Below are 25,179 nucleotides of genomic sequence, written 5' to 3' on the forward strand. Positions count from 1 at the left end.
TCTACAAATTATTCTCACAGGGGCACCTGGCTGGCTCAGTCGGTAGAGCATGTGACTCTTGATCTTAGGGCTGGAAGTTCGAGCCCCACATTAGATGTAGAGATTACTTAGAAATAAAATCTAAAAAAAAATTTTTTTTTCCACAGCAACAGCTAGATTAGTGTTTCAATAACAGAGGACTGTAGCCTGGCCAAGTTGACACAAAACTGTCTATCACACCTCTTAAGACCAGGAACAAGGCAAATATGTCTACCTCCACGACTCTTTTTTTTTTTTAATTTTTATTTATTTATGAGAGACAGAGCACAAGCAGGGGAGGGACAGAGAGAAAGGGAGACACAGAATCCAAAGCAGGCTCCAGGCTCTGAGCTGTTAGCACAGAGCGCTATGCGGGGCTCAAACTCACAAACTGTGAGATCATGACCTGAGCCGAAGTTGGATGCCTAACCAACTGAGCCACCCAGGCGCCCCAATCACCTCCATCACTCTTGTTCAACATAGTATTGCAAGTTCTGACCAGTGCAATAAGGTAAGAAATGAGAATGAAAGACATATGGATAGGAAATATACAACTGTCTATTTGCAGATGGCTGTTTACATAGAAAAATGTTTAAATCTACCCCCAAACAAAACCTGCTAGAATTGAGTTCAACAAGGTATTGGGATATAAATATACAAAGATCAATTGTATTTACATATGATAGCAGTGAACACGTGGAGGAGAAATTTAAAATACAATAAGAGGGTGCCTGGGTGGCTCAGTTGGTTAGGCATCAGACTTGATCTCAGGTCATGGTCCCGCAGTTTGTGGGTTCAAGCCCTGCATCAGGCTCCCCACTGATGGTGGGGAGCCTCCTTGGGATTCTCTCTCTCTCTCTCTCTGCTCCACCCCCACTTGCATGTGTGCTCTCTCTCTCACTCAAAATAAATAATAAACTTTAAAAATAAAATAAAATACCGTTCACAATCACTTAGAAATTATATATTTATAACATATAACTAACAAAACTACTACCAAAACCCATCCAGTACAGGTTTGCTGAAAATTACAATGTGCTTGAATTATACTGCAAATTTCCTGGTTTTGTTATTGTTCTATAGCTATGTAAGACACTATGATTGAGATACATTGGATACAGGGAACATGGGACTTTTCTATACTATTTTTGAAGCTCCTTGTGAATTTATGATTATTTCAAAATTTAAAAAAGATTTTAAAATCCTTTTTAAAAAACTCACAACTGTAATTGAGGCTTAGCTGGGCAATTCTTCTGTTCCATGTGGAGTTTCCTCAGGCCCTCAGTGGCATTTAGCAGATGATCAGGCAGGTCTGGAAGGTTCAAAATGCCTGGGGCTTTGGTGTGGACAGCTGGAAGGCTGGGCTCGGCTGGGCATCTCTCTCCGTGTAGTCTCCCCAGCAGGATGGTCAGACTTCCTGCACGGTGGCTCAGGGATCCCAGGGTTGATTGGTTTTAATATTTCAGAGCTGAGGCACTCTGAATGAAGCCAACGCCCCAGGTATGGCCTTGAGAATATGGCTGAAGTGGAGTTGAGGAGATGATCACTAGAAATGAGGTGGTTAAGGCAATGGGATCTGGGATGTTGAAAGGGTCATCCAAGAAGATGGTGAGGCGCCCCAGATGGCAGGACCCTGAGAGGAGGGGAAGATGTGACCCAGGTGCCCAAATCATTAGTGAGTGAGGGAAAGGACCCAGAGAAAAGAGGAGGGGTGATAGAACCAGTTGGCGCCTGAGGGAGTAGAGTCTCCTACAAGCACATTTCTGGAGAAGCACTCAAAGAAATAATGTGGATCCTGATCCCACATTCTGACCCTGAGGGATGTGACGTCTCCATCTGTGACAGCTGCAGGACAGCAGGTTGTCAGGGAGCATCTTGTGGAGGTCCAGGCTTGGAGGTGGACAATGTGCCCTGAGAAACTGAGAACAGTCAGATAATTTGCTAATCATTGAACCAATGTTCCAGAAGACGCAGTGGAAAGGTTGGGATGGGAGATTGGCTGAGAACTTGATGTGGGGTTGGGGGAGGGGAAACGGAGAAGCAAGGAGGTAAGTATTTCGGAAAATGACTGAGGAAACAAAGTGGGTTTGGTCAGGTGTAAGAGAATTTAGTCATTTACTCCAAATTGAGTCCTGAGAACCTGCCCCTGAGAGAGAAGGGCATGGTTAGGGAAGGTCCTGAGGAAAACTTCAGTCCATGGATCCAACTTGGGGGTGATTCAGTGATCAGTCACTTTCTCCAAAAATCTGTGGACACCTGCAGCTTGATAACAGAGGATGAATCAGACTCAGTCTCTGATCAAATATAAAATATCTCTATGATTAAAACAAAATTTTATTGAAAAAAGGAAAAGAAATCTTGAGCTCCTTCAGATGAAAAGGCACTCTTTGGGAGAGATGAGGTTGATGTGGGGGCTGGGGTGTCAATGCTCCCTCTGGTCCAGGACCTGGGATTCTTGGGCTCCTATTTTCAGGTTTGTTCGTGCAGAGTAAATTACTATGGTAGGTGGGAAGACAAAAACAGAGTTTCTTTTTTTTTCCCCTCATCTTTGAGATGATCTTAAACTTTTCTTCTTTAATCTAATAATGTGGTAAATTAGATTAGTAGAGTTTCTTTTTTTTTTATTTTTTTAACGTTTATTTATTTTTAGTATATGTGCTGCCGAAGCGAGCACAACGTTTATTTATTTTTGAGACAGAGAGAGACAGAGCGTGAACAGGGGAGGGGCAGAGAGAGAGGGAGACACAGAATCTGAAACAGGCTCCAAGCTCGGAGCTGTCAGCACAGAGCCTGACGCGGGGCTCGAACTCACAGACCGTGAGATCATGACCTGAGCCGAAGTCAGACGCTTAACCGACTGAGCCACCCAGATGCCCCAGTAGAGTTTCTATTTAAAAAAAATTTTTGAGAGCAAGAAAGAGCATGAGCGGGGGAGGGGCAGAAACAGAGGGAGACACAGAATCGGAAACAGGTTCGTGGCTCCAAGTTGTCAGCACACAGCCCAATGCCAGGCTCGAACCCACAGGCCAGGAGATCACGACCTGAGCCGAAGTCGGATACCCAAACGACTGAGCCACCCAGGTGCCCTGAGATTTTCTTTTCTTTTCTTTTCTTTTAATTACACTTATTTATTTTTGAGAGACAGAGTGAGACAGAGCACGACTGGGAGGGGCAGAGAGAGAGGGAGACACAGAATCTGAAGCAGGCTCCAGGTTCCGAGCTGTCAGCACAGAGCCCGACACGGGGCTCGAACCCACGAACTGTGAGATCATGACCTGAGCCAAAGTTGGACACTTAACCAACTGAGCCACCCAGGCGCCCCATAAATTTTCTATTTTTTAAAAAAAAGTTTGTATATTTTGAGAGAGAGAGTGTGTGAGTGAGCAAGGGGGGGAGGGGCAGAGAGAGAGGGAGAGAGAGACCCCCGAGTGGGCTCCATGCTGACTTTGTGGACAGCATCTACTACATTAGTCGCCCTGTTTCCACTTTTTTTTTTTAATTTTCTTTTTTTTATATATTTATTTTTAGAGAGAGACAGAGCACAAGCAGGGGAGAGGCAGAGAGAGAGGGAGACACAGAATCCAAAGCAGGCTCCAGGCTCCGAGCTGTCAGCACACATCCCAATGCAGGACTCAAACTCACAAACTGTGAGATCATGACCCGAGCTGAAATCAAGAGTTGGATGCTTAGCTGACTGAGCCACCCAGGCACCTCAAGATTTTCTACCTTTAAATAATCCTTATTTTCCTGCTATGAAACCAACATGGTCATGATGTATCATTCAATAGTTCACTATATTCAATCTGCTAATACTTTAAACGGGATTTTTCCATCTGTGTTCATAAGACAGATCGGCTGCTAATATTCCTTTCTCGTACTGCCCATCACTGGTTTGAAACTCAAAGTTATTATTAACCCCATAAAATGAGTTTCAGTGTTCTTTGTTTTTCTATCCTCTAAAAGCTTGTAGGAGATTCAAATGAGATATTCCATTAAATGTTTGACAGAGCTTGCCTTATTGATCTGTAAGACCTCTTTGTGTGTTATCCATATTAGTTCTTTGTCTGTTAATATATATTATAAATATTTTTCTGTCTTTCAACTTTCTCCATACATTTTTATTGTAAAGACATGTTAAAGTGTTATGAAGTCAAACTTAGGCATCTTTCCATGGTTTTGTGTATTGCTCAGGAAAGTTTTCCCCACCACAAAATTATTTTTATTTAAAAAAATTTTTTTACCACAAAATTATTTTTAAAAGAAACACTTTCCAGGGGCACCTGGGTGACTCAGTCTGTTAAGCATCTGGCTCTTGGTTTCAGCTCAGGTCATGATTTCATAGTTTGTGGGTTCAAGCCCCGCATCGGGCTCCGTGCTGACAGTGAGGAGCCTGCTTGGGATTCTCTCTCTCTCTCTCTCTCTCTCTCTCTCTCTCTCTCCTTCCCTCTCTCTCTGCCCCTTCCTTGCTTGCTTGCTCTCTCTCTCTCAAAATAAATAAACTAAAAAAATTTTTTGTAGGGACGCCTGGGTGGCTCTGTCCGTTAAGCGCCTGATTCTTGATTTTGGCTCAGGACATGGTCTCACGGTCGTGAGTTCGAGCCGGAATCAGGCTTTGCGCTCACAGCATGGACCCTGCTTCTGATCCTCTGTCTCTCTCTTTCTGCCCCTACCCCACTCACGCTCTCTCTTTCCCTCTCTCTCAAAAATAAATGTTAAAAAAGGGTTTTTTAATTTTTTTTAAAGAAACATTTTCCATTTTCCTTTAGGTTTTAATAGTTTGTTGTTATTATTATATTTAGGTCCTCAATTAATTAGTCCAGGAATATATTTTTGTATACTAATATAGAAATCTAACTTGAATTTTTCTCTAAATATGTATCCAGTTGCCTCAATATGTATTGACTAGGCTACTCTTTCCTCAATGACTTTAAATTTAACCTTTATCATAAACTAAATATAAAGACCTTTCCCATAAATTAAACAGATGTGATAAATGTGTGTGTGTGTGTGTGTGTGTGTGTGTGTGTGTCTTTTGTCTTTCTCTTTTCAAAAAAATCTATTCTTGGGCTAATAGAACACTATTTGAACAACTCCCTTACAGTATGTTTTGATCTGTGGTGGGGAAAGACCTTTCTCATTTGCTTTTTCAAATTTTCTTGGCTATTTTCATGTAATTTCTCTAGTAGAATATCTTTAGAATCAGTTTGTCAACTTTCATGAAACCTACATTCCGATTTTGCCTGATATTGCATGGAATTCATAGATCAATTTTTAAGATTTATTTTATTTTATTTTTAGAAGTTAGTACTTTTTTTAAAAGTTTATTTATTGGGGCGCCTGGGTGGCTCAGTTGGTTAAGCGGCCGACTTTGGCTCAGGTCATGATCTCGTGGTCCGTGAGTTCGAGCCCCGTGTCGGGCTCTGTGCTGACAGTTCAGAGCCTGGAGCCTGTTTCAGATTCTGTGTCTCCCTCTCTCTGACCCTCCCCTGTTCATGCTCTGTCTCTCTCTGTCTCAAAAATAAATAAACGTTAAAAAAAAATTTTTTTTAACGTTTATTTATTTATTTATCTTGAGAAAGAGAGAGAGAGGTAGTCAGAGGACCTGAAGCGGGCTCTGTGCTGACAGCAGAAAGCCCAATGTGGGGCTCGAACTCACAAACCGTGAGATCATGACCTGAGCCAAAGTCAGACACTTAACTGACTGAGCCACCCAGGTGCCCCTAAGATTTTATTTTTAAAATAAAAATTTAAAAATCTCTACACCCAACATGGGGCTTGAACTCACAACCCCAAGATCAAGAGTCATGTGCTCCACTGACTGAGCCAGCCAGGTACCCTTAAATTAATTTGACATCTTTGCAACAATGAGTCTTCCTATCCAGGAATGTGGATATACAACTCTCCACTTACTCAGAGTTTCCCTGCTCCTTAAGATTTGTATGTGACTGGCCTGAACCTCTAGTCCATGTCTTGTGGGACAATTTCTCTTGCTCAGCGCCTGCTTTGAGCTTCAGTTTCCACTGAATTGGTTCAGGTTATAAGCCCAAGTATGGTAGGTTGCATTTTCCAAAGATGGCCGCACCCACATAGGTTCCACACCCCCACACACATACGCTCCATGCTCTTCTTAAAATGTTACATTGACATTCGTTCATCAGGAGGTGGAGTCTCTGTTCCCTCCCCTGAAACTGGGAAAACCTTTGAAATTGCCTGGACCAAGAGCCTGCAGTGACATTGATGCTGTATGACTTCTGAGGCTAGATCCTGAGAGGCAATTCTGCTTCGGTCTGGTGTTGTCCCTCTCTCTTTGAGCTGCTATGTTTGAAGTTCGGCTACCTTGAAGCTGCTGTGCTGGAGAGACCCTGTGGAAAGCCCACAAATAGATAAAGGAGAGAGCTTCCCGAGAAATTCCAGCTGTTCCCGCCCCAGCTCTCGGAGGCTTCCTAGTACAGACACCAGATGCATTGAGTAAAGAAGCGTTCTAGACGGGCCGAGCCCAGGCACATCTGACTGTAACCTCATGACAGACCCGGAGTCAGAGCCAACCAACAGAGCCACTCCTGAATTCCTGATCCAAGAAATTGTTGCTTTAAACCATCACATTTTTAGGTGACTTGCTATACAGCAAAAGACAACTAATACACTAATATGTGCTATCCAGATGTGAAGCGCATCCCCTTTCTGTAATTTCCACCCACAAAAGAAAACTTACACGAGGCCCATGTGTATTTAGCTCACAAAGAGATGAAGAAATGAGCAACGTAAAAACCAACAGCTTTGGGGGCGCCTGGCTGGCTCAGTCAGAAGAACATGTGACTCTCGATCTCAGGGTCATGAGTTCGAGCCTCACGTTGGGTGTAGAGATTACTTATAATAGCAAAAAACCATGGTGGCTCATCGGTTGAGCATCTGACTCTTGATTTCATCTCAAGTTATGATCTCACAGTTCGTGGGATCTACGATGACAGTGTGGAGCCTTCCTGGGACTCTCTCTCTCCCTCTCTCTCTCTCTCTGCCCCTCCCCTTCTTCCTTTCTTTCAAAAATAAATAAACAAATATTAAGAATATCAACAACAGGGGCACCTGGGTGGCTTAGTCGGTTAAGCGTCCGACTTCGGCTCAGGTCATGATCTCGCGGTCTGTGGGTTCGAGCCCCGCGTCCGGCTCTGTACTGACGGCTCAGAGCCTGGAGCCTGTTTCAGATTCTGTGTCTCCCTCTCTCTCTGCCCCTCCCCTGTTCACACTCTGTCTCTGTCTCAAAAATAAATAAACATTTAAAAAAATTTTTTTAAATATATCCACAACAGGGGCAACTGGGTGGCTCAGTCACTTGAGGGTCCTACTTCAGCTCAGGTCATGATCTTGAGGTTTGTGAGTTCCAAAGAGCCTTGCATGAGGCTTGCATCCTGTGTCCCGCTCCTCCCCCCGCCCCCACCCCACCCCTCCCTCACTCGTCTTCTCTTCAAAAAAAAAAAATTTTTTTTTTTTAATTAAACAACAACTTTGGCCATCCCATTTCTGAGATGTCTGTTACAAATATTACCCTCCTACCCTGGGCAATGCCATCATCCTTCCCTCACTTCCTCCTCCTCTCTTCTTACCTCCTCTAAACTCCAAATTCCTTCCCACTCTGTTAGGCAGATCAATTAAATTCTCTCAAGCCTTCTCTCCCAAACTAAGCTCCAGGAACACGTCTCAAAGCTCAGGGCCCTTTGCCCACGTGCCCCATGGGGTTGGACTTTCCTAAGTTCCAGAGAGTTGACTATTTTAGCTGATCTTGTGGTCCTCTCCCTCATACTGGGTACAGGATGGTAAAGAAAGTGTCCTCCATAAATCACAATAAAAGCAAAAACGTATCAAGCACCTAGTATGTGTGTCTGCTAGGTTAAGTACCTCATATACATCATCTCATCCAATCTTCACAAAAACCCTGTAAGACAGGGACTATCATCATCCCCTTTTACAGATGAGGCAACTGAGACATCATATAGTGTCAGGTGCCTGTGGTCATGGTTAGTGACAGTCTGATTCCAAATCACCCTACCAATATTACTTAAGTGAATGGAAAGGAAGCTAAGACTGGGAGAGAGGTGATGCTGGGTAGGTAGGCTTTGGAAACTGGTAAATAAGGTGGTGGCTGTTTCCATGAAGGTGGAGGAGATCATCCCGAATGAGAAAGAAGGCCCAGAGCTAGAGACTGCGGTGCTTAAAGATAAAGCTGCAGTGAAGAAAAGGCAATAGAAGAAGGCAATAGAAGGAGGAGGGCTGGACGGTGAAAGCTTCAAGGAGAGAATGGCCAAGGGCAGCTCCAGGAGCCAACAGCCTCCTGGGCGGTGGGGGGTGGGGGGAGCGGAGAGAGGGTTACTAAAGAGGGGCTGGGCCCCACTGGTGACCTCCAAGAGACGTATCTCCCTGCTGGGGCGGAAGCAGGGAGATGAGAGGGAAATGAAGGAGTTTGGAGGTGATGCACAGTCAACTCCACTATAGAGTTGGGGGAGGGGGGAGGGAAGCAAGAAGGAAAAGGTGGACAGGGGGTATTCGCGGGATGGCTGATCCAGGAAGGGTTTGGTAGGTTCTCATAGAGAAGAGGCCTGACTGTGTGTGAAGTTGAACAAAGTGGTGCCTATGTTACAGACAGGATCTGCAGAACCTAAAACTCACTCTGGGTCCGGTTCCTGGAGGAGAGAGGAAGGACCCAGGCCAGGGCTCGCAGGCAGAAGTGGCTGACCACCCGGCCAGCGATGGGGCGCGGGCTGCGGGTCCGGGGGAAGTTGCTGGGCCTTGAAGGTCAGGCTGGAGGGGGACCTCGGACGGCCTCCCGGAGAAATGGGACGACGGTCTCGGTCCTGCACCCCGGCCGCTCCTCGGAAGGCAGAGGGTGGGCACTGGCTGCCGGACGGAGCGGGGCGGAGCTGGGCGCAGGGCGCCGGCCTCCCTCCCCCGGCCCTCTCAGGTGACAGACCCCGCGGGTCCCCGCCCCGCCCCGCCGCATATCCAGGCGGCCCGGCCCGGCCCGTCCGAGAGCAGCCAGCGCCGCCGCGCCCGGAGCCTCTGCGGGCCGGTGCGAGCGTGGACCCGGGCACCCGTCCTCCGCGACCCCGCCGCCCGCCATGGCCGCCGCGGCCGCCCCCCGCAGCCTCCTGGTGCTCCTCCAGGTGCTCGTGCTCGCCCTGGCGCAGATCGTAAGTCCCGCGGCCGCCGCCACGCCGGGGCCAGGGTGCGGGGTGGGGGGGTCCGGGGTGCGGGACCCAGGAGGCTGGTGAAGGGCTCGGCCTGTCTGCCCGCTACCCTGGCGCCCCCCTGCCGCCCCCCTCGGGTTCGTACGGCCCCGTGGCGCGCGTCCCCTCGGTGGGTGCGCACGGGGGCGCGTCCAGGCGCCGCGAAGGGAGGCGGACGAGCCGGGGAGCCAGAGGGACCCTGTCCGGGGACGCTCGGCCCGGCCTGGGACCGGCAGCGTGGCCAGGAGCTGGCGCCCGGTCCTGGCAGCCCCGAGAGCCCAGGTGGCGGGGGAGACAATGGTGCCCATTCACAGGGCTCCGGAGCCTCCGCCCCGCCTCCTCCCCGGGGGCCCCGGCTCCAGCCAGACGCCGCTCGGGCCCGGCCGCTGCCCCTCGGCCCGGCTCCCACTCCCGCGCCCCCGTCGCGCTGCTGAGGGCCGCCGGGGGTGGGGGTGCTGGGGGCCTAACGGGACAGGGGCGCGATGGGGCCGGGCCCGGGCACCAGCCTGGCACTTCTCGGCCAGGGAGGGCGCGGGCACCAGGCAGGCGCGCGACCCCTGCCTGGGTCGGGGCTGGCCCCCAAACGAGGGCAACCCGAGGGAGGAACGGCGCTGGGAGAGGGTTGCTCTGAGGGGAAGGGAGAACGGGCCTCCCTCCCCTACGCCCCCTCTCCTTGCGCCTCCCCCACTTTCCTTTCGAGCGAGAGGGAGGGGTACCTACTCACCATGTATACCTGTTGTTCATCTAAAAAGAATAATACGAGCAACCGTTCACTGGAGCCAGCAGACTGCTGGGCACCGCCTCGCCTACCATCTGTGATTCACTTGCGCCGTCGGCATCTCCATCTCTTCCCCACCGCGACAGCCCAAGGGCAGCGCGGTCCGGTGGAAGGAGACCGGCGGCCCCAGCTCCACCACTTACTCTCTGTGATCATTCATAATCCTTCTGAGCCTGCATCCTCAACTGCAAACTGGGGCTCGTAATAGTATCCGCCTGACAGTTCTGAGCGTTCCAAAAGACGGTACATGTAGTGGTACACAGTGCGGTGCACACTAGGTTCTCAATAAACGCAAGGGCGCTTGCGTTTCCCGGGGAGGCTCGCCGCTGGGACGCCCGGCTCCCTGCACAGTCTGAGGGCTGCGCCCCTCTGTGTGTTTTCAGAGAGGCCCGCCCGGAGAACCTGGGCCCCCGGGCCCCCCAGGGCCGCCGGGAGTGCCTGGATCCGACGGCATCGACGTAAGTCTCCAACCTGGGCGGATGGGGGGGCGGAGTTGGGGGGGAGGCCGCGGACAAAGGCGAACTTTGTGAGCGGCGGCGGCGGTGGGGTGGGTGCCTGGAGATGCAGCGCCCCCTGTTGTCAGTAAGCGGCGCCGGCCTGCGCCACAAGGAGCCCGTTTGTTCTGGGAAACCTCAAAACTAGCGCTGAGATGCAAAGCCCGTTATAGCCGCCGGCGGACAAGGAGCTGCTGTTCCGTTTGCCGGCCGCAGCTCAAAGCGATTCCTTATCCCCCACCCCTACTCTCCCTTTTTTTGGGGGGGTGGGAGACGCCTTGCCCTGCCCCCTGGCACGTCTGCATTCTTCTTCAGGGTGGCTTGGGAGCCTTGGTCAGACCGCTGACCAGCTGAACCAGACGCCTGTCTCTTCCTTTGCATTTTCCTCCCCGATTTAGAATCAGCAGGGTTTGTTCCCTGCTCTCCCTAGCATGGTGAGGGTTAAATGCCTCATTCAGGAGGCTCCCCCAGGAGGTCAGCTCCATGTTTACCCATCTGGACAGACTTCTATTCAACCTGGCGCCCCCACCCTCCAAACACTGGGCGCTGGGTCCCTGCCAGACTCTCTGGCGGCTGCAGGCCCTGAACTGCCTGAAGTCCTCTCGGCCTGCATATAACTCCACAGGCCCTGGCTGTCCTCCACCATGGGTCCTTTGTCACCGGGGAAGGAGATCCTTTCTGCCTTAGGAACAGATTGAATCGACCCTCTTCATAGGCCGTCTTGGTCCTTGCTCTGGCCCCAGTCTCTTCTTTTCCTGACCCCAGTCCAGAAAAGAGCTGCTCCCCACCCAGTTCACCTCCCTTTCATGTTTTTCTGAAAGTCCCAGTTTCTCCCACACTTGCCCAAATCCAAGAGACACCCGCTCTCTGAGGTAACTTGGAGCCCACAACCTTATCTGCGGGTCTTCTAACTGGCACCTTACCAACATCTGTGTGTCTATAACCCGCTTGCACGTTAACAGCAGCTCTCCAACCTGGCTGGGGTTGGTCTCAATCCATCTATGATTTTTTTTTTTTTTTGAGGGAAAGGGAGCTATTTTCAAAAAAAAAAAAAAAAAAGCAAGGCTGAGGGGATGCAGGACAGAAGAGAAGAAAGTGAGGAGAGGGGATGTGGGGCCAGCCAGCTGCCCATTTGGGGTAGCATGAGCCACAGGGTGCTGTCTAACTGACTTCTATCTTACAGGGTGACAAGGGGCCCCCTGGGAAAGCTGGGCCTCCGGTGAGTGCTTTTTTTCTTCTTTGACCTTTGACCTTTCTAGTTCTTGCCCTCCTCTGGCTAATATTTGCCCCACCTCTGTTGTTAAGGGACCTAAGGGAGAACCTGGCAAAGCGGGGCCAGATGGGCCGGACGGGAAGCCTGGGATTGATGTGAGTACCTGAGTGTCTGGTAAAGCCAGTTAGGGCTCCACTCACTGACTTCCAGAGTCCAATTCTGACATCTTCTCTCTCTTCTGTTCAGAGCAGGGCAGCAAGGTGGAGACTATAGCTATGAGTTCCCTTCACCTCCATATGACTTGTGACCCCACAGCCACCCCAGGAGCATGAATCACAGGCACATGGGGGTCCAAACAGGGGTTCTGTTCATCTGTAGCAGCCAGGATTTAGTCTCACATTTCCAGCCTCCAAGTAGCAGACTGAACACTGTGCATGGAGCTGTCCTTTCCTTCCCCATTCCCTTCCCTACTACCCCCTCGCGGCCCCAGGAGCAATGCAGGAGAGGAACATTATTTGTTGATACCACAGAATTCCCAGGAGCCCCAAGGTCACAGGCTCCTGGACACAGCCAGAACCATTGAGACAGTCATCTGATTGAGGAATACACCTGGGTCAGTCACTAAAAGATGGGAGGAGAAAGAGGTCCCATGAGTTGCCTTTGCCCTGTTGGCTCAAGAGGGTCATCATGGCTATGAACAGCCACCAGGACCCCTCCAAATTTTCCACAACCTGCAAAGATTAAGAAGCACATTGCCTTCCACTGGCATATTGGTTCTCACATCCATCCAGAGAGGTAAACATGATTAACCCATTTTGGAGATGTGAACACTAAGTCTTGGAAAAAGTTGCCAAGGACAGACAGACGTCAAGAAAATGGCCAATCCAGACCTACATTTAGGTCTTCTAGGCTCCTCAGCTGGGAGGTGTGAGGCCTGTGCAGACAAATCTTGGGGCCTTGGTTTCTCATCTTTCATAAAAGAGTATTCCTTCTGCCTTCCTGTCTCCCAGGGTTGCTGTGAGCACTGGGGGAGGGGAAAGCAGTGTTGCAGTCACTTGACCTTCATGGAGTGAGGTGGGAAGCAGCTGGGGCCTGCCCAGGAGAGACTTCAGGCCCTGCCCTCTCCCGTGGTTCAGGGAACAAGTTTGCCCTTCACTAATCTACCTTCTGTTTCTTCCCCAGGGTCTAACTGGAGCCAAGGGGGAGCCTGGCCCCATGGGGATCCCTGGAGTCAAGGTAAGTGGCCTGCTGGGGACTCAGCTTGGGCCATCCAAGGAAGGGGCTGTGGTAGAGAGGAGCACAGACCTAGGAGACCCCAGCCTCTGAACCTCTCCCATTGCTCTTGCAGGGCCAGCCCGGCCTCCCAGGTCCCCCTGGCCTGCCAGTGAGTATAATAACCTGCAAGGGCTTCAAGGGACCCTTTGTGGGTAGAGGGGGGGACTTGCAGAAGGAGCCATGAACCCAATTTCCTTTCCTTCTGTTCCAGGGCCCTGGCTTTGCTGGACCTCCTGTAAGTCCTTCTGGATGGGACAGGGTCCCTGGGACTCTTGGGGATGGAGGATACAGAAGGACGGGCCATCAAGGGGAGGGGCCAGCATCCTGTGATGGTGTCCAGAACAGGCAGACTTCCCAGAGAACTCTGGGCCAGCTCACTCTGGGCCTACCTGCTGCCTCTGGGATTCTATGGCCCTTAAAGCCCTAAGTTGTCAGTCTCTCTGGGCTTGGTTCCAAAGTAAAAGTGGAGAAGGGGCTTCTAGGTGCCTATCCCTACCTTGGCATCAGGGTGGGCTAAACCTCCAAGGCATCCTAGCCAGTGACAACTTTCCTCCTAGGGACCACCTGGACCTGTTGGCCTCCCTGGTGAGATTGGAATCACAGGCCCCAAGGTGAGCCCCAGCCACCCCTCTGCTCACTCTGCCTCCTGCCCTCTAACCTCCAAGCTGGCAAGCTGGAGTGTCTCTGCAGCAGCTCCTGGGCCTGCTTCTGGCCAGCAGGAGCTCCTTCAGGTCTGGGGCAGAAGCCTCTCCCGCTGAGCCCACCTTGCTGTAGGTGGTTCAGGAAAGCCAAGGGCTGGGGCCACTCCCTGCAATTAGGCCTCTTATCTCCCCAAGATCTCAGATCTCAGAAGGTGACCTGGAGGACAGGGTGGACAGGACAGTATCGGGGACTGGAGGAGGGGGCAGAGTGACCCTGGAAGAGCTGGACAGGAGTATGATCTTGGCCCATCTTGTTTCCAGGGGGATCCTGGACCAGAGGGGCCACCAGGGCCCCCGGGGCCACCTGGCAAACCGGTAAGTGTCCCCAGACTTCCCGCATGGGGAAGGATGAGGGTCTTTGGCACAAGCCTGAGGTGGGAAAGGCTCAGGTCAGGCTTCATCTCCATATATCTCCTCTCAGGGCCGCCCAGGAACCATCCAGGGTCTGGAAGGCAGTGCGGATTTCTTGGTGAGAGGAGGCCCTGGGGCGGGTCTAATGTGGGGAAGGGGTGGGTCGGCCTTGGAGGTAGAGTCAGTGGGATGGCGAGGGGTTGCCCCACGGAGGTTCAGCCAAGTGGGGTGAGAGGAGGTTCTGGGAGTTGGCAAGACAGGGCAGGCCAGTGACCACAGAACCTGGCGGGATTTTCTTTCCAGTGTCCAACCAACTGTCCGGCGGGTGTGAAAGGCCCCCCAGGGCTGCAGGGAGTGAAGGTGAGCTACTGGCCCAAGTCCTTGGAGGGCAGAGCAGGTGGTTGGGAGGTGACCTCACACTGAGTTCCCTCCTTCCCTTCAGGGGCATCCTGGCAAACGTGGGGTTCTGGGAGATTCTGGCCGCCAGGGGAGGCCCGTGAGTATGAGGAACAGAGGGCTACAGAGGTGTGTGTGAAGAGGGTCTTACAGGGACCGCCCCTTCTTCATCCCTTCTCCTTTCCCTGTGGGTCTCTGGGCACTGAGCTGAGAAGCAAGAGGCCTATATTCCAGGTCAGCGTGTCTCTGGACAAGTACCTTCTCTTTGCTGGGCCTCCATTTTCCCACGGGTTCTAGGGTCCTTCCTGTCTGCTTTTTCTGGGAAAGGGATGGTATCTTTGGATGTCTGTATGTTTTTCCCTCGATCTGCCTGCCTGTCTGATCACTCATTCCTGCCCCACAGGGTCCCAAGGGAGACGTGGGTGCCTCTGGAGAGCAAGGCATCCCTGGACCACCGGTAAGGAATGCTCCTCCCGGGACCCCCCTCTCCTCATCCTAAGGGATCTTAGTGGCGCCATTCCCTTGCTCTGGCCTTTAACCTGTAAAAGAAACACCTGTGTCCAGTCTCTGGGTGGAGAGAGGGAGGCTGACTGTCAGAAATTGAGGGACAGACACCAAAGCTGTCAGCCAGAAGACTCAGCTAAGGCCCAGGTTTTGCCTCTGACCCCTTGAGTGACCCTGGTGAGTCCCTCCCCATCTCTGAGCCTCAGTGTCCCCTCTCTGAGATAGGGACTATGCTGCCCGCCTCAGAGGAGCCTTGAAATCGCCATTGCTGTCATTCTTGTGTCTTGACAGGGTCCCCAGGGCATCAGGGGCTACCCAGGCATGGAGGGACCCAAAGGAGAGACGGTAAGTAAGTCGGAGGTGTCCTGCAAGAGCTGTCATGAACAGCCCTCTGGCCTCTGGGGTCCAGCCAGAACTGACTGTAACTCTTTTCTCTCCCCAGGGTCCTCGTGGGTACAAAGGCATGGTGGGCTCCATTGGTGCTGCTGGGTCACCAGTAAGTGTCCTCTTGCTCCTGCACACATACCTCCTCCAGGCTGGAGCTCCTGGGGCTGCAAAGGGAGTGGGGCCCCCGCTGAGCCCATGTGATCTGGATGCCTGTTTGTCCTTCTTGCCAGGGTGAGGAAGGTCCACGGGGGCCGCCAGGCCGAGCCGGGGAGAAGGGCGATGTGGTGAGTCCTCGGCCACCCTTTGTCCAGCCAGGGTCCCTGGAGAGTACTGGGGGGGGCCACCCACGGCTCGTGTGCAAGTGTGTGTGTGTGCGTGTGCATTACTCTGTGTGTCTATACGAGTGTGTGTGTGTGTGTGTGTGTGTTGTGTGTGTGTTACTCTTTCCATGCGGATGCATGGTTGTGTGTGCGTGCGTCACTCTGTGTTTGTATGGGTGCGCACGGACGTGTTGCTTTGTGTGTGTCTTTGCAGGTGCGCGTGTGTGTGTTACTCTGAGTGTCTGTGCGAATGCATGGGGGTGTGTGCGTGAGTTACTCTGCGTCTGTACTTTGTGTGTCTGCAAGTGCGTGCATGTGTGTGTGCGTTACCCTGTGTGTCTGTGCAGGCGAGTGATCCGTGCAGGGCAGGAGCCTCTGTGCTGGGAGCCCAGGCACCCCACCAGCCCCCACTCCTGCAAGCCCAGCCTGTGCTGATCACATTCAATTTGGGAGAGGGCATAGGATCCAGTCCCACGCTCGCTGTGGCCAGACAATGAAATTCCAGCAAATCAGCCATGGGGCTAATGGGATTTGGTCTATATCCCAGTTCTCCTAACTTTTTAAAAAAAAATTAATAGACTATTTCTTTTGAGCAGTTCTGAGTTTATAGAAAAACCGAGCAGTAACTAAACTTTCTTAAAAGTTTTTTATGTTAAGTTTTTAAACACATATAAAAGTAGAGAGAATTATACGCTGAATTTCTATATACCTGTCTCCCCAAATTGACACTTTGCCCTATTCAATCCACCACTTTGTTGCTGATATTTTATATCCTTCCTTTTTTAAAAAAATATTATTTACTTTGAGAGAGAGAGAGAGAGGGAGAGAGAGATAGCTCTAGTGGGGGAGGGGCAGAGAGAGACGGAGAGAGAGAATCCCAAGCAGGCTTCATGCTCAGAGCAGAGCCTGACACGGGGCTCGATCCCACGAACTGTGAGATCATGACCTGAGCCAAAACCAAGAACCGGGCACCAACTGACTGAGCCACCCAGGTCCCCTGTTGGTGATATTTTCAAGCAAATCTTTGCCTCAACAGCATGTCATTTCACTCCTAAATACTTCTGTCTGTATATCTTAAAAATAAGGACTTTTTCTCACATAATTATATCATTCACTTTCATACCAACAAGATTATCAATTATTCCTTAATATCAGCAAATATCAGTTATTCCTTAATATCAGTCTATGTTCAGTGTTTCCCAATTGTCTCAAAAATGTCTCTTCAGGGTTCTTGTTCAAATCAAGACCCAAAGTCCACACATTGTATTTGGTTGTGTTCCTTCATATAAGTGGAGCTCAGAGCCCAGGTGAGGTAGTGAGTGCCAGTTCCTATCCCTGCACTTGCCCAGCCCAGCCCAGCCCAGTCCCATCAGCTTGGCGCTGACCTCTACTCCCTCCCCTCTGGGCCTCAGGCCCCTCTTCTCCAGCCCCTGCACAATGTGGCCTGTGCCAAGAGGGACCCTGAGAGCTGGAGGTCCCTGTTCTCAGCGCTCCCCTCTCTGATCAGCCCGACAGGGGTTCAGCATCTCGAAGGTGACCTCATTGCTATCTACTTTGCAGGGCAGCCAAGGTGTTCGAGGACCCCAGGGAATAACAGGCCCGAAGGGAGCAACCGTAAGTGGCCCAGGCTTACCCAGACAGAGAGCGGGGTCAACTCTGTCCAAGCTTCAGAGGACGAGGAGCCTGAGATTCTGGATTGAGCTCTGTTGCTGGCGGGTTGGCTCTGTGACCTTGGGAGAGGCCCTCTTTCTGTGCCTTAGTTCTTTCACCTGTAAATGGGGTGGTGATGTAGCAGAGGTTTGGGGAAGCTTGCAGCAATCTGGGACACTTGTCATCCACTGAGGAAGGACTGTGGCCCATCACCCCAAATCCTCTTCCCATTTCTGCCCCCCCCCCACTCAGTTGGCTGGTGGGGGTTCCTGAGATAACCAGACCCACTTCCTACCTACGCACTGACTGCAGCTGTCACAGAGAGACATGGGTGGGTGGCCTGACCCCAGGCATCTCCCCACTTTCCTTCTGAGCAGGGCCCCCCAGGCATCGACGGCAAGGATGGGACCCCAGGCACACCTGGCATGAAGGTATGAGTGGGGATTGCCGGTAGAGTTGGGGAGTGGTCAGGGTCCCTCCCAGCTCAGGCCCTGAGTCTCATCACACTGATCCTGGAGGCGTAGGAGCTTGGGATCCTCAAGTGTGCCACTGATGCATCCCTGCTTGCCTCTGGGCCTCAGTTTCCTTACTTGCATGGGGGCAGAAGCCATGGAACCTCTAGCTGGAGCTTTCACTTGTGCCCCTGGTTCTCTGTCTCTCCCAGGGCAGTGCAGGACAGGCGGGGCGGCCAGGAAACCAAGGGCACCAGGGCCTGGCGGTGAGTACGGGTGGAGTCCCAGGGGCAGCCCCAGGGGCAAATTGCTTCTCCTGCTCAGTGTTGCCCACTTCCCCATGGTGGCATGAGTGGTTGATGAGGTGGAAATCCACACACCCGGGGATCTTGCTCTAGTCCTTGTCCCCACCCAGCCCAGACCTCATCACCACCTCTGTGGCCCCGGCCTGGCTTAGGCCTCATCATTTGGACAGTTGCTCTAGCCTTCTCTTTGATCATTCCAATTCTCCGTGTTGGTTATTTCCCACTAAGGCACTTTTCATGGCCCTCACTGCCTCCAGGAAAGTCATTCCATCCAGTCATTCAAGACATGGTTACTGAGTCCCCAGGGTGCACTGAGAGGCAGAGAAAGTTGTGAACAGGACAGCTACAAGGCTTGTCCTCACAGCTCATTTTAGCATTCAAGGCCACCATAATCTGACCCCACCATACCCTTCCATCCTTACCAGCCACGGCCCCTCCGTGTCCTCTCCTTTCTCAGGGAACCCTGCCTTGCCTCTTCTACCCCTACACCTTCAGGCCTTTGCAGGCGCTTCTGCTTGGAATGCCCTTCCCTACCTCTCTGTGCCTTCTCACCATTCAGGGCCACCTCCATCGCACACCTTCTGGAAGCCCAGTCCATGGGACGCCCCCTGCCTCCCTGCTGGAGGTGCTGAGGCCAAAGCCTGATAACATGCCTGTGTGCAGATTGTGTTCCTGTAGTCATTTACATGTGCCTGTGAACACAGGGTGCTTCTCTTCTCCCCATAGACTATAGGCCCCTCTGTACCCCCGTCCTCTCCCACGAGGGCTCAGGGTACAGTCAACTTTGTGATGCCATGGCCGGGCCTTCTGTTGTTCAGCTCCCACAACCCAGGGCTGAGGAAGGGAGGGGATCTGGAATGGGGATGGGAGGTAAAGCAGGAGGTGCCTGGGGCTCCCCAGTGCCAGGATAGAAACTGATGTCATCTTCTTTCTCCAGGGTGTGCCGGGCCAGCCTGGGACAAAAGGAGGCCCTGGAGACAAGGTAAGGTGACCTCAAGCTGGGGACAGGATTGGCTTCGTCTGAGCAAGGGAGCCTGGGGGGCAGGGTCCAGGGGCATGGCTAAAAGACCCTAAGGCCCAGGCCTCACCCCCGGCTCAACAACAGTGCCCAAGCACCTCCTTCCTGCCGCTCCCCCCTCAGCCCTCTGTGGAAACAGGATGGCATGGCTCCCAACCAGAGGAGAAACAAACAGGAAAATAAATGGACTCCAAAAGACCTGACCAAGAACACCTTTTCCCCAACTCATTTGGTTCTAGATTCTGTTTAGGGTTCATCAGGTTTCTGCAAGATCAAGAGCTTGACTAGACCCCCCAGACTGACCTGAAAACTGTTTTCCTGCAGGGGGAGCCAGGCCAGCAGGGCCTCCCTGGATTCTCTGGTCCTCCTGGGAAGGAGGTAAGTGTCCCTTCCCTGACACAGGGCTCTTGCATGAGTCCCCTTCCCAGGTCTGAAGACCCTGCACTCAGCATATGCAGCCTGGGTGAGAGTGTGGGGTGAAGCCCTAGTTTAGGGGGGCCTGAATGCCAGTCTGGGCTATGCCACTGACCCACTGACCCAGGGAGACACCCCTTTTCCACTCTGGGTCCTTGTTTCTCTATGTACAGTGTGGTGATGGCGGGATTGGTTCTGTTCTATATGGGTATGACATCCTCAGATGGCCAAATTGACTGGGGCTAAGAATCCAGCAGAGTCATTCATTCATTCCTTCATTCATTCCATAAACATTCACCATTACCTGCAACTGTGTTAGATGCTGAGATAGTCTCGTACTCAGATGGAGTTTACAGTTTAGTGGAAAAGGCAGATATTAAATAAATGACCACATGATGACTGACTACAACCATGTGGGGTCCTATTGAAAGAAAAGGACAGGGACCCAAAGAACAGGGGATAAATGATGAAGTGAATTAGCTGAGACCCAGGGAGGGTAGGGGTTAGCCAGCCATGGAAGGGAGGGATGCACCAGGCCCATTGCCTCACTCCCAGTTTCTGTCCCCCAGGGAGAGCCAGGACCTCAAGGAGAAATCGGACCCCGAGGCATCATGGGGCAGAAGGTAAGTGCCTGGCACAGTGGTCCCTCCCTGGGGGCCTTTGCAGCAGCTGGCACCACTGGACCCAGGATCTGGGTCCTATCCACGGCTCCAGCACCTGCCTAGTCCTGCCCAGCCTTGTGAGGCCTTCCCGGCAAGGGCCCCAGTTTGCTGGTCTGTAAAGTGGAGCAAAGGACCTCAGTGCTGGTGTGGAGGAATGGAGGGCATCCTGACCAGCAGGGTCTGGGGTCTGGAGGGGGAGACCGAGGAGGGGGTGTGTGTCATCCTCTGGCCTGTGTGTCATTGGCCTGTGTGTCATCCTCTCTTTCCATTTCAGGGTGACCAGGGTGAGAGGGGGCCGGTGGGGCAGCCAGGCCCTCAAGGACGGCAGGTTAGTGGAGGCGGCCAGCTGTGATGGGCAGTGGGGAGCATGTCTGGACACCTCATTTGATACACTACTCTGGGTTCTTTTCTCCTCAGGGACCCAAGGGGGAGCAGGGGCCTCCCGGAATTCCAGGGCCTCAAGGCTTGCCAGGCATCAAGGGAGACAAGGTACCAAATGGGGCTGGAAAATACCTGGGCAAGAGGCTTCAGGACCTGGGGGGGGGGGGGGGGGGGGGGGGCGCTGGAGCTCAGTTAGGTCCTTCCTCAGCGCTCCAGATCTTCGCGGAAAAATATGTCCGGCGGGTCCCAGGCGGTCCTGGGGGACCGGGAGGAGCTGCAGAGGGGTGTGGCCAGGACCGGGGATTGCGGGGGAGGGCGGGGGGACCCAGACGTCCCGGGAGAGGGGAACTCACCAAGTCCTGACTGCCCGCTTGCTGCAGGGCTCCCCAGGGAAGACCGGACCCCGCGGCGGCGTGGTGAGTACCAGCGTCTCCCCTCCCCCCGCGTTCCGGGCGGCGGCGGCGGCGGCGGGTGGGGGTCCGTCGCCGCTCTGACTCGCTGTGCTCAATTTGCAGGGCGACCGGGGGGTGGCCGGTCTCCCGGGAGAGAAAGGCGAGAAGGTGAGCTGGCCGCGCGGGGGCGGCCGGGGCGGGTGGGGGGGGGGGGAGGGGGGGGGGGGGGAGGGGGGGGGGGGCTCTGGGGCTTCGGCGCCCGTGACCCGACTTCCCTGTGCCTGCAGGGCGAGTCTGGCGAGCCGGGGCCCAAGGGACAGGTGAGTCCAGCCCCCACGATGCCGCGCCCCGCTGCCCGGCGACGGCTGCTGTCCCGGCCTCCTCCCTCTCCTCCCGCACCTTCCCCTCCCCTTCTCCTCCCTGTCCACCCACTCCTCCTCCCACCCCCCACTCTCCCCCTCCCTCCCCGGCGCGTGCGAACTCTCACCGCCGCTCCGCACCACCCCCACCCCCGCCCCGGCAGCAAGGAGTCCGCGGAGAACCCGGCTACCCGGGCCCCAGCGGGGATGCGGGCGCCCCGGGGGTGCAGGGCTACCCCGGGCCCCCCGGCCCTCGAGGACTAGCTGGAGACCGAGGCGTGCCGGGACTGCCGGGGAGACAGGGCGTGGCGGTGAGTCGGCCCCCAGGAGCGGGGAGTCTCCCGGTAGGAAATCCCTTTGCGGGCGCGGCTGACCCCTCAAAGGCTGGGAGTCCCCGGAGCCAGCTGGCTTCCCTGAGGCCCCACCTCGGACGGCTTGGGGGTGGGTGCGGCGGGAGGGCGGATTTCTGTCCGATGCCGCACAGACTTCCGTGGGAGAATGGGAGCCGGCCAGGGGCTTCTTCCTGGAAGGCCTTCTCTGCTCGCAGGGCCGAGATGCCAGTGACCAGCACATCGTGGCGGTGATGATGAAGATGATGCAAGGTGAGGGCGGGGGCAGCACCCCCTCCTCCTCCCAGTCCAAGCCGGCGCGGCGCCACCCCTCAGGAGCTGCTCCACTTGGCCCTGCCCGAGGGTCTGCAAGCCTGGGTGCTCATTCCAGCTCTGCTTCCAAGAGGCCGGGGACCTATGTACATCTGTCCACGCTGGATCTCTGACTTCCGCAAACCGGGGTGGGGGGGAATGGGACATTAAACACCGGGCTTTCTCCTCTGCACACCTAGGGGCCCGGCTCATGGGGGACGCTCTGCCTTCCCATTTCACCGAGCCCACCCCCATCTCACAGACCTCTCCTCTCCCTCCCTCCCTTCCAGAGCAACTGGCAGAGGTCGCTGTGAGTGCCAAGAGGGAGGCCCTGGGTGCGGTCGGGATGATGGGTCCCCCAGGACCCCCTGGGCCTCCTGGGTACCCAGGCAAGCAGGGACCCCACGGGCATCCTGGCCCTCGGGGTGTTCCTGGCATCGTGGGAGCCGTGGGTCAGATTGGCAATACAGGGCCCAAGGGTGAGTGCTGTTCTATGGTGGGGGTGGGGACTGGGCAGGTATGGACTTGGCCAAGGCCAGACCCCAATTGGGTTATGGGTTGTGTGGTCTGATGGCTCAGCCTCCTGTTTTCTCTTTCATCATTCCCCCTCTCCGGATGAGGTACACTTTCCCCCACTCCCTCAGCAAAGTTTTCCAGAAGTCGTATGTGACTCCTGGGCTTGCTTTCTCAGTAGAAAATTGATGGAGATGAATGTACTATTTTATAACTTGGCTATTTGGGGGGGGGGGGTGTTGTTATAAATTTGCTTAGTGGTACTCCATAAACATCCTTCCATGTCTCTAGAAGCGGGGAGGTAAGTTAGCAAAGTAGTAAAGCATGCAAACTTGAGAGTCACAAGACAGGTGTCTGTCCAGACTCTGCCACTTTCTCCTTATAGACCTTGGACAAGTTACCTGATAATCTCCCTGGGCCTTAGATTTATCATCTGTAAAATGGGGGATGTTAATAACACCCACCTCATAGCATTGTCCTGAGGATTACATGTGGAGGTAATTTACGTAGAGTTGGCACATAGTAAATATTAGCTATTATTATTATTATTAGATGCTTTCCTGTAATGAACTTGATTGGCTGTAGCCTTCCATCCTGTCTGGACCTTCCCTTATTTAACCAGTTCTGCAGACATTTCCAACTTTCCCCTATTATAAACTAGCATAAAACAGGAATAATTGCTGTGTGTGAAATAGAAATGAAATAGCAACCAAAGTAGAAAAAACATCCTCCAATTGTGAAAAGTGAAGGCTTCTTTCTTTCTCCGCAGGAAAACGCGGCGAGAAGGGTGACCGGGGAGAGATGGGACGTGGGCATCCCGGGATGCCCGGGCCCCCGGGGATCCCAGGTAAGACCTTGGCCCTGCCGAGCGGCAGTTCTGTCCCTCAGCTCTGGGATTCAGGACCCGCAGACACTTGGGTCTCTGCCCTGGCGGCCTCTTGCTCAGCCAGCTCATTCTCGTACATCCAGCTTTTGCATCCCTTTGGAGCACCCGGGAGCTGCTGGGTGGGGTCTGGCTGGGAACCAGACAGCTGAGATTCTGAGGACATCCTGGCTTGTACCAAAATCTGCTTCATGTAGGAAAATGAAAAGGCATTTGCTCCCAAGATTCACTAACTGGGAGGTGGGAGTAATGGATAATGCGACTCTCTCAGAACCCGTCTGGGGCAGTCCCTTTTTCCTGGCCTCATCCTTAACCTCATCCCACCCCCACCACTTCCGTGAAAAACGGGACTGAGAATCCTACAGCTAGCCGAGACAGGAGGCGGCCCTGATGTCCCGGTCTTCTCCCTTTCACAGGACTCCCTGGCCGGCCCGGCCAAGCAATCAACGGCAAAGATGGAGCTCGAGGATCCCCAGGGGCCCCGGGAGAAGCAGGCCGACCAGGCCTGCCAGGCCCCATGGGGCTGCCAGGCTTCTGTGAGCCTGCGGCCTGCCTTGGAGCCTCGGCCTATGCCTCTGCACGCCTCACAGAACCTGGATCCATCAAAGGGCCATGAGCATGAGGCTGGGACAGAGCCCGGTGGACACCCTGGGGGGAAAGGACTGGGTTCCCTCTGGATGGACACATACCCCATCGCTCAGCCCAGGAAGCCAGTTTTCCCAGGACATTCCATCTGGGACCCAGGAGTCCTGAGGAAAAGGAAATTCTAGAATATGGGGGAAGGAAAGGGAGGGCATTGGAATGAAAAGGTGAGACCGACAGGGCAAGGGTCACCCGAAAGTCCCAGCTCCAAAGCAGATGGGTGGCTTTCCTTCCTGGAGCACGACTCGGAAGTTACCAAAACAAATGTCTCCTTAATCTGTGCCATCTTCCAGGGGCCATCTTCTTTGGGGCAGGTGGACTGAGGTCTCTGCCCGTCCCTGATCCCATCTTCCTCCCCTGGACTTGCTGGGTGATGGCTGGTGGGTGACTCCCCAGAGGTGGCCATCCTTAAGCCAGCCCCACCACTTCCTCCCTGCCTCCCTCCCATCTGAGTATTTAAACACCCATCTCCCCTCTCTTCCTGGCATTATCCCCTCCCATCCTCACCCCTTCCCCGAGATCCATCCAGGCCTTTCTGTAAATAAAAGCCCCCGACTTGGATACGAACTAGGATGGGAGTTTCCCTGCTGCCACTGTCGGGGCAGGGTGGGCAGGGGCTCCTGAAGGGGAGGCACGTTTGAGGAACATCTGTGGGAAGACCGGATGGTGACCTGCTGTGTAACTTTGGGCAGATCCCTTCAGCCATGTCCCAGCTGGGGACACCCAGCGTCTTGCCAAGGCCCAGAGCACAGAAGGTCCTCTGTGAGAACTGCTACCCACGGTGGGCTAGCCTGGGGCAGGAACTGGTAATGAAAGATTGAAAGACTTGGTTCTTGCCTTCAGGGGTTCCCAGGTCTGTGGGACCTGGATCACTAGAGCAGAAGTGACATTCACTCATGCCACTTTCACTCGGGACGTCTAGGGGAGACTGGCTCAGATCTGATCTGATCTGAGTACCCCTGGGCACTCCCAGCCTCACAGCTTTGTAGGCCAGCAAGGCCACCCCAAGCAGCAGGAAAGGGCATGGTGGGTACCTCGGACCCGTGCAAGGATGGGAGCCTTTGATTTTCAGGGAGTGACCGATCCCAGTGCTCCATTATTGATTTGGGTATTTGTTCCCCCAAATGAAGCATTCTACTGGCCTCAGCCCCTCCTGAAGGTACAGGACTCCAGCCTGAGGTCCAAGCATTTGCTGAAGCCTGGACCCTCCTA

At 53.6% G+C, this 25,179-nt stretch overlaps 1 protein-coding gene across 1 annotated transcript; it reads left to right on the forward strand.

Annotated features, from left to right (window-relative positions):
* Positions 1-9,128: 9,128 nt before the first annotated feature.
* Positions 9,129-24,528, forward strand: COL9A2 (collagen type IX alpha 2 chain). The gene is made up of 32 exons (XM_049618685.1): positions 9,129-9,200; positions 10,398-10,472; positions 11,692-11,727; positions 11,814-11,876; positions 12,904-12,957; positions 13,070-13,105; positions 13,208-13,231; positions 13,554-13,607; positions 13,959-14,012; positions 14,119-14,166; positions 14,352-14,408; positions 14,491-14,544; positions 14,848-14,901; positions 15,240-15,293; positions 15,391-15,444; positions 15,566-15,619; positions 17,216-17,269; positions 17,683-17,736; positions 17,970-18,023; positions 19,000-19,044; positions 19,405-19,458; positions 20,064-20,117; positions 20,431-20,484; positions 20,574-20,645; positions 20,918-20,953; positions 21,053-21,097; positions 21,217-21,249; positions 21,453-21,599; positions 21,836-21,890; positions 22,220-22,408; positions 23,212-23,289; positions 23,742-24,528. Exons 1-32 carry the CDS (start codon positions 9,129-9,131, stop codon positions 23,939-23,941), a joined length of 2,067 nt encoding a protein of 688 aa, XP_049474642.1. The 3' UTR covers positions 23,942-24,528.
* The last annotated feature ends 651 nt before the right edge of the window (positions 24,529-25,179 follow it).

This window comes from Panthera uncia (genome assembly GCF_023721935.1).
Source record: "Panthera uncia isolate 11264 chromosome C1 unlocalized genomic scaffold, Puncia_PCG_1.0 HiC_scaffold_4, whole genome shotgun sequence".
Taxonomy (NCBI): domain Eukaryota; kingdom Metazoa; phylum Chordata; class Mammalia; order Carnivora; family Felidae; genus Panthera; species Panthera uncia.